General features: G+C 40.5%; 1 protein-coding gene across 1 annotated transcript; it reads left to right on the top strand.

Moving 5' to 3' along the window:
• The first annotated feature begins 5,828 nt into the window (after positions 1–5,828).
• LOC136532837 (protein FLOWERING LOCUS T-like) lies at positions 5,829–8,987 on the top strand. Its single transcript, XM_066525414.1, has 4 exons — positions 5,829–6,075; positions 6,455–6,516; positions 6,613–6,653; positions 8,472–8,987. Exons 1-4 carry the CDS (start codon positions 5,884–5,886, stop codon positions 8,696–8,698), a joined length of 522 nt encoding a protein of 173 aa, XP_066381511.1. The 5' UTR covers positions 5,829–5,883; the 3' UTR covers positions 8,699–8,987.
• Positions 8,988–9,303: the final 316 nt, after the last annotated feature.

Genomic DNA, 9,303 nt, shown 5'->3' with positions numbered 1-9,303 from the left:
AACTGAGGTTTCGGGACTAAGTTCAGGGAGGAACTGAGGTCCTATCAGTCAAGGATGTCATATGGGACGTTGGGACTAAAAGAATAGTGTACGTGTAGAGATCACTCCGTGAGACGTATGCGAGAGATGTGCGGGCTGCGGTGTGATTATGATTGGTGGTCGTGACACACGTGTGACACGAGGGATGTGTGTGGATACGTTAACGACCACAGTTGAGATGTGGCACGTGGTGACGTGCAGAGATGGTTCGAGCCTGCGTGATGCAAATCAATAGGGAGACGGTTGTGCATGTGTGCAAGCTGGTTTGGTGCAAAGTCCAATCGGGCTTGGTCCTAGAAGTGCATATGCGTGAGGCAGTGCATGCACGGTGGGGATTGGGCAGGAGGTTGCTGGCTGTTTTGTACGTGGCTATGCATGTGTCAAGGAAACGGACTTTGGCTTTGTCAAGTGCCGATACGTGCGTGATCGAGATGCAGGAGCCGGGCTTGGCTTGGTCAAGTGCCCTTTAGAACGAGAGGAGGCGAGAGTTCGTTTGACCAGGATGTGGTCAGGCGCTTATTGTGGTGACACACGATCACTGCTGCAAAAAAGTATTTTTAGGGGTGGCTGATAACCCTTTATAGGGGCGGTTTGGCCAGCCGCCCCTACCGAACCGTCTCTACAAATCATACATTTGTAGGGGCGGTTCCCAGGCCGCCCCTACAAATCGATTTGTAGGGGCGGCTGGTATTACAAACCGCCCCTTCAAATCGATTTATAGGGGCGGCTCAATCACCAACCGCCCCTATAAATCGATTTGTAGGGGCGGCTATAGTGCCAGCCGCCTCTATAATACCTGTTTGTAGGGGCGGTTCAATCTAGAACCGCCCCTACAGTACGTTTTCCCGTAAAAAAAATCAAATTTATAATTCAAATTCGACCAGAACTGTTTGTTTCCGCGTATTCCATCCAGCGTTCGTGTTGCCGAATGCCCCGCGACCAACGTTCCGAACCGCGTTCGCGTCGCCGAACGCCCCGCGACCAACGTTTCGAACGCGACTACCAGCACAATAGTATTATATAAACTACAATTACAAGTCCAATTCGTAAGGATATATACAATCCATCATTTAATATACAAATTCCATAAACATTGTTATCAACGTTCTAGAGCTAGCATTTTAGTCTCACGAATGTGTTGGTACTGAGGATTTCTACCTAAGTTAGACTCTCGGTCATGGTAGGTGCCTTTGACATGTACAATTTGGTCCAATATGAAGTTGCAAAAGTCGCCGACGAGCTCTAAGAGTTGGTCATCCTTGTATGGGTCTTTTTTCATTCCTTTCTCTTCTCTCCACTACAAGAGAACAAGTTTCAGTTTAGTATTTCATACCATGTATGGAGTTTTTATATTACTGATGAAGAGGTTCAAAGTTACCCTTAAGGGGTGTCTCCTGTAGGCACTGGTGTTACTCATCATAGAACATATATAGTATTCATAATGTACACTCTTAGGCCTCTGCTTGGGGCACTGTGTGTTTTGTATATGAAAATGTTAGGTAATGCTTTTGACAGCCATGTAACGAAGTACTGAAGAACAATTTGCTACGGTACTTGTGACTTATCTTTAAGAAGCGTCGGTTCCTTAGGTAAACTATCTTCTTGGATGTATCCAGGTACACCCATGTAGTACCATCAAAGCAAACCAAGCATTCCGTCTTCCCTTTGATCTGTCTAGACAAAGCAAACAACATAGGGTAATCATTGATAGTAATAAATATTATTGCTCTACATATGAAGTCCTCCTTTCGGAACGCATCGTACATCTGCTCCCCATGCCTCCATAGCCTCTCCATTTCTTGCATCAAGGGCTCGAGGAACACGTCTATATCAATGTCTGGTTGTTTAGGGCCAGAAATAAGAATAGTGAGGAGAAGGTACTTTCTCTTTTGACACAGCCATGTTGGGATATTGTACATGGTCAAGATCACTGGCCATGTGCTGTGGTCGCCCATCCTCTCATTGAAGGGATTCATTCCATCGGTGCTCAACCCAAACCGTACATTTCTTGGGTTATCGCTGAATTCTTTGTGCTTCTCATTAAACCTTTGCCACTGACTACAATCAGCCGGGTATGCAATCGTATCATCATCCACCTTGCGCTCATCATCCCACCATGTCATGAGTGCGGCTTCTTTAGGGTTTACGAAGATACGTCTCAAGCGGTCGGTCACTGGCAGGTACCACATTACCAGGGCAGGAATTCTTCTCTGCTTTGCATCGTTGCCTAATGGAGTGTCCTCTAGGGACTGAGATTCTTGTATCACCTTTTTGGTACCCTTTTTATTCCTCTTTTTCCCCATGGAGGCTTCATCCCCACCGTAAAGGTCATTATTCTTGTACCGGCTGGCCCCACACCAGGGACATTTATCCAGTGACTTGAACATTTCGCCACGAAAAGTATACAGTGGTTGGGGCATGCATGGATTTTTTCAACCCCCATTGTCAATGGACTTATGACCTTCTTCGCTTGGTATATGTTGGTGGGAACTGAGTTTGGTTGTGGCAGCACCCGTGACAGGAGATGCAATAGATCATTGAAACTACAGTCTGACCAGCCATACTTAGCCTTCAGGATGAGCAGCTCAAGCACAAAACATAGCAATGTCCAATGTATCGGACAACCCTTTTCAACACCATACACAGTCTCCTTCGATGCTTTTGTCACCCTTTTCAAATTTTCTAGACCTTTTGGACTATTTAGTAAAATCTCTGGTCCAAGGGCTCGAATCATGTCCTCTAAATCATCTTCATCCCCGACACGTGCTCCACCATCATTATTGGCACCACCTTCGTCGTTACCATCCCAACCACCAGCATCACCACCTTGTTCATTGCCAAACTCGAAATCCATTCGTGCATCAAGCTCTGCTGAATATTGGGACAGAGATTCTATGGTTTCGTCGTCGTATTCCTCCTCATCCTCGTCGTTAACAATAACCGTTTCACCATGATGAATCAACACTGTGTAGTCCTCAACAAATCATCGCATAATTAAATGTGATCTGATGATAGTCATATCTATCCATGCCATACGGTTCTTGCAATCTTTACATGGGCAAATAATTGTATCCTTATTCTCTTTCAATGTCGTTGCATGCTTCTTTGCGGCTTCAATAAATTTATCCACCTCTTCACTTAAACCTGCCTTGAACCTTAACGAACCATACATCCAAGAGTTCCTATACTCCATCTTTTACAACAACAACAAAACAAACATTAAAGGAGTACTTATTCAGATATATATAAAAATAAAATAAATTAATAATTACTTGAGAATAATTGTATATACTTCAGATATATATGAATATAAATCTAATATAATTACATGAAGCATACAAACACACCATGGTAAAAGAAAATTAATTAACAGCCCATTTATCCATAAATAATTAAAATACATATTTATTGATTACAATAAATAATTTCAAAGATAACAATTAGCAAGAATTATACTTTACCCAATATCTTTCATACAAACCCTAGTCCAATTTCATCAAACATAAATTTATAAAAACGAAATTAATAAAAAAACCAAACCCTAGATTAGATCCACATGCACATGAAACATCCATAAAACTAACTAATTGTTGACTAAAATCAAGAAACATGGACCAAATAAGGGTATGATTTTGTTTCACTCCCTAATTTACACTAATACATTTAAAAGTTGGGTCTAATTTGCTTCATAAATAGCTCAAGCACCATAGAAGAGAGAGAAAAACAAAACTCTAATTACTCACTAACCAACCATTAAAACTTCAAAAACAAGTATGGAATAGCATTTTCTTACCTTCTACAACCTCTCCACCAAAGAATTTGAGACTAAAACCTTCCCCTCTTAGTAGAGCAATTTTTGGGAGGTGCCTAAGGCTTCCCCACCTTTTTTTTCACGGGTTGGAGTGAGTGACCCGAGGAGGAAGAAGGTGCTGCATCTGTTTTATATGGGGGGCATTTGTAGGGGCGGCTGGTGATTGAGCCGCCCCTACAAATCGGTGCTATAAATACGAGGCCATTTGTAGGGGCGGCTCAATCACCAGCCGCCCCTACAAATAGTATTTCCAGGGGCGGCTGATGATTGAGCCCCCCCTACAAATCAGACCCCATTTGTAGGGGCGGCTCGTAACACCAGCCGCCCATGCTATTCCATTTGTAGGGGCGACTGGTGTCTGGGCACCCGAGCACATCATTGTAGGGGCGGCTCCATCACCAGCTGCCCCTATAAAAAAATCGAACTGTTGCTAAAAATTGTTTTTTACGCAGTGGATGCAGTGCATGTGCGTGATGGTCAATAGGCCAGGCAGGCTCGGGAGATAAAAGAAACCGGAGTTCGACCGAGAGCCGCGTGTGCGACGGAAGAACAGAAGAGAGGCAGCATTGGAAAGGTTTCGGCGGCTGTTTTAGGGCCTAGGGATTTTGTGAAGAATCCTTTTGTGGATGCTTGTGTGATGCATCTTGTAAACATCTTGGAGTAATAAAGATCAATGTTTGATAATTGACGAGCTGGTAATCTCGTTCCTTCGCTCCGAGCATTGCTCATGTTTTGTATGTCGAGCTTTTAGTTTTAGATCGATTTCTTATTCTCAAGAATAGATTTGTTTTGATCCATCTAAAACTGTGCTAGGGAATCAAGCCATTGATCTGAGAAATTTCACTGATTAACATTTTAATGATTTTGCATAATCACTAAATTAGGGCTTGATCAATTCTCGTTGCCATCTGACACAGACACCTTGTTTATTTTATATCTCCGATAGACGTGATTCCAGTTGGGTTACTTCAAGAATTTCGTATACTGTTATCCATAAAAGTTTGAGGTCAATTGGATCTACTGGTTTTTGTCGAGATTATTTTTATTCAAGGCACAGTGTTCTGTCTAGATTTGAAAACGAGGCTTAATCTGGTTTTGTGATTAGGGGGAAGTGTTAAAATTTATTTTTGGTTTCCGCAATCATTCACCCCCCTCTGATTGCCTATCTGTGTGAATGGATCCTACACTTTCTCGACACATGTTTTCAGCAGTTCTCTTAAATGACTATTCCAAGTCCGAAATGGGCACATATACGCCATGCATGTGGCACTTAAATAGATGTGCTCATGTGCACACATGCCGTACCTGTGGAAGATTCTATTCTCTACATTAACTAGGTTAATTTTATTAGGATATATGATCACATAAAATATATATTTGATACATCTGTACGGTTAATCAAGAAGCTAAGATGCATACTTTTCTCGTACAATAAGAGGTATTGATCCGGTGCTTTATAGACACTTTTTTTTTTGCAAATAATCTGTTACTGGGGCTGGGCTTAAGGATGAATAAATGAACAGCCAATTACTTTCAGAAAAAGGTATACATAGATGCTGACTAAATGTATGGAGCCAAATTAGAGCAGCTAATTGATCGACATGAGAACCAGGTGTTACAGTGTATTTGTCTCCCTCGTCGTCCTCTCTTCTGCATGGCAAGGACACCAACATGCAAAACACTGGAAGATTCGATAGATATGATTCCAGGGGACGACTAACAATTTAATAAGAAATAGATATGTTGTTTCCCACCATCGTCTGTGTGATGCTTAAAACTATGAAAGTCCACTGAACAAAGTTTGAAATCCTGTCAAACAAGTAGAAGAGCATCGCATTTGGAAAGTGGGCAGATAAGAATATGCTGAAGCTGTGTTGAAAACGAGAATCACATGTATGCACAGCTTCTTGAGCATCTTCTAGGACACTATAAATAGCCCAAAGACCTTGAGATTTACTCAAGCCCATTGGAAGGCCTGATAGCTTTCGTAGGTCTTAGCTACTACCATATACTCTCACACTAAAATATAGCATATGGCTAATGACTCCTTGACGACGGGACACATAATCGGGGATGTCTTAGACCCGTTTACTAGCTCAGTGCCTCTAACTGTCATGTATGATGGCAGACCAGTGTTTGATGGGATGGAGTTCCGGGCGTCGGCGGTGTCGGTGAAACCTAGAGTTGAGATTGGAGGTGATGATTTTCGAGTGGCCTATACCCTAGTAAGCCATCACTCCGCAGATCCGATCGAGTCCATTTGGCGGTAGGCCATATATATGGCCAAGGTGTCGACTCCTTTTCTTAGCCCAGGGTACTACACCAAATGATGCTCAGGATCGGAGCTACATTCCAAACTCTTGCCAAAGTTTGAAATGGATGGCTTGGCTCGTTGCGAAGGCTAAAACCCAGTCTCCTGGTGCATGCCCAGCTCGGTTGACTAGATAGATCGGCTCATGCTAATAAATAGTATTTACAGTGAGAGAGACACTAACAAAAAAAAATGCAGGAATTCTCATCACAGCCCAGCCCAAAAAATGCTCAGGTTTATTTTTAATTCCCTAACATGTTGACCATGTGCTTGTGTTAATGTAAATATATTAGGTTATGGTGGATCCTGATGCGCCTAATCCCAGCAACCCTACTCTACGGGAATACTTGCATTGGTAAGTTCTAGTTCTTGCACATAATACTATTTGATCAAACAACGTATACAGTTCTGCAGAACTGAAAATTAATCTCACTGCCTTATCTTTTGATAGGATGGTGACCGACGTCCCAGCATCAACGGATGATAGCTTTGGTGAGCATCAACAACTTGCATTGTATATATATGCATTATAAATCCCTCCTTTTCAAAATCTCACATCCTAAAATTAAGTCCCCTAGAACTTAGTCATGCCCCTTGCATTGTGTGTAACCTTAGGGCCCATTTTGGAGGGCTCTCCTGCTTCAGCTCCACCGGACACTCCATTGCACAACTACCATTTACAGCATCCTAAAAAACAACATGGAGCCGGTGAAGCCATATTTTTTTATCTTCACTGGCTCCTAGAAGCCTGTGCTATAGTGCCAAAAAGGTGGAGAAGCCCAAAACCGCATGAGGATGTGCCAAAGAGGCCCTTACTCTTTTCCTTATTAAAGGTGTTCATATATATTCAGAAATACTTGTAGAATGTTAATGCTAATGTGCCAATGCAAAGTCTTGTCATTATTAGTATTTTTTTGGTAAATTCTTAGTTATTAATATATTAGTATATATGTAGTGCATTTCTTCTATTTGACTCTGTAAAATATGTAATCCCCTTCTCTTAAAACCTAAACAAAAGAATTCCTTTTTTGATAATTTAGTGTAATGCAACATTTATGTTTTCTATCGGTTCGATTCTGGTCAATAAAAGTAATTTAATTAGATTTAGTCATATATATGTTTGCATCCTCCTGATTTATATAGAAAAACATTATTAAAGGAAGTGAACACTTATAAGCTAGTGTATATACTTCAACAAATGTAATGTAAGACTTTTCTTATCGGCAATTCAATCATATAATACATATTTGTATCAATTAAGTAAAAATATTGCAAAGGATCAGAATTTGCTATTTGGTTAACTTATCTCACATTTGTGTCCGTGTTTTGGTATTTTAGATCCGTATCTAGCCGTTTGCTAGTGAACTTTTACATTCATATAGAAACTTACAAGGTTACTTTTTTACTTTCTTGTCACATTTGTCTATTATGTGACTTTAGTACATATCCCTTTGCAACAACATTATTCATCTAGATGCAACATATTTTTATGATGAAAATAAAATAGGATACATGTGCTTAGTCAATGGCGGAGGGGGGGGGGGGGGGGGGGGGAACCCTCTCGCCTAAGTGTAATTTCCATTGCATTTTTTTTCAATTTGATCGAACTTTGATAAAATTTGTCCTGCTGGCCAATTCACATTTCTGGCTCTCCCACCGTGCTTAGTTATATATGTGAAAAGAGTAAAGATATTGGGCACATATCTAAGTATTTTATAATGTTATGTAATTGTATATGCTTCAACATATGCAATGTTAGATTATATTGATCCATATATAGTCTATCACATAAATAATATATACACTGGAGGAATTAAATGGAAATATTATTGCAAAGGAACTAGATGTTTTATATGCTATCTTACAAAACATTTCTTCTGTGTTTTGGCATTATAGCCAGCTCTAGTTTTTTATTAGTAAATTGAACTTTTCCAAAAATGTCAGAAGAGTATGTATTTTCTTTAATTTACTCTCCTTTATTTGTCACACTTGTCCTACATATATATGACTTGAGTGGAGCCTTTGCAAGAATACGTACTCTCTCTCTCTCTCTCTCTATTTATATATGCAAGAGTATAACTTATCAAGATATAACATGTTCTTTTTTTATGAAAATAGAAGATGATACGTATAAACACTTAATATTTGTAAAAAAATGTAAAGATGCTGGGAATATACACAAATATTTTAGAGTGTGCTATGTGATTGTATCTTCATCTTTTTATTGTATCTGCATCTTTTTATTACTAGAATGGAAACGCCACAAATTAAGTTTGTGTTTCTCATGATTTCTTTTGAATTAAATGGCAGGCCGAGAGCTCATACCATATGAGAACCCAAGCCCCACCATGGGCATCCACCGTATTGTCTTGGTGCTCTACCAGCAACTGGGACGGGGCACGGTGTTTGCACCGCAAGTGCGTCAAAACTTCAACTTGCGCAATTTTGCACGCCGTTTCAACCTCGGCAAGCCTGTGGCCGCGAAGTACTTTAACTGTCAGCGTCAAACAGGCACAGGTGGGAGAAGGTTCACTTGAGTAATTTACCTACATACCCCTCATGTTCAAGGTGAAGGCAAGCTTGAGCCTACTAGTTACGTATGTGTGCTTACCTACGTATGGTCGTATCGTCATGCAGTACCTATATATAGCACACAAGCTAGAAATAAGATGTTGTATTTCTTGCGCATGTAGGCTCTCATATAGAGCATACCTCCCTGAGGGTATGATGTCCGCCTTTTAATAATGGCATGGTTATTACTGAGTGTACTGATTTTGTGATATATATTTTTGTCACACCTTGGCAATAAAGATATATATTGGCTCTCTTTTATTTGATTGTGAACCTTACTGAAAATTTAGATGTAAATTACGAAATTCAGTTTTGGTGGATACCAACTGTCAAAAAAAGTGACAATCTTTAGTTTTCATGACATGATGAATGCTCAATAAGACATCCATGTTGAAGTAGAAGTGAATTGCTCACATTTCCCAAAGCATCTTCAGCTTTAAGTTGAATTCGCCGCTGCAGGCAACTCAATTTGCGCAGTACGCGCTAGAGGTCTTGAGTTCGAATCCTGATGAGTGGGATTAAAAAAACAATTGCATTTGACTCCTATTTGCATATTTGAGGCATTTCTTGA

This window comes from Miscanthus floridulus, unplaced genomic scaffold (genome assembly GCF_019320115.1).
Source record: "Miscanthus floridulus cultivar M001 unplaced genomic scaffold, ASM1932011v1 fs_723_1_2, whole genome shotgun sequence".
In the NCBI taxonomy this organism is placed as follows: Eukaryota; Viridiplantae; Streptophyta; class Magnoliopsida; order Poales; family Poaceae; genus Miscanthus; species Miscanthus floridulus.
The sequence above is the reverse complement of the archived record's forward strand: the minus strand, read 5'-3'. Positions and strand labels throughout refer to the sequence as shown.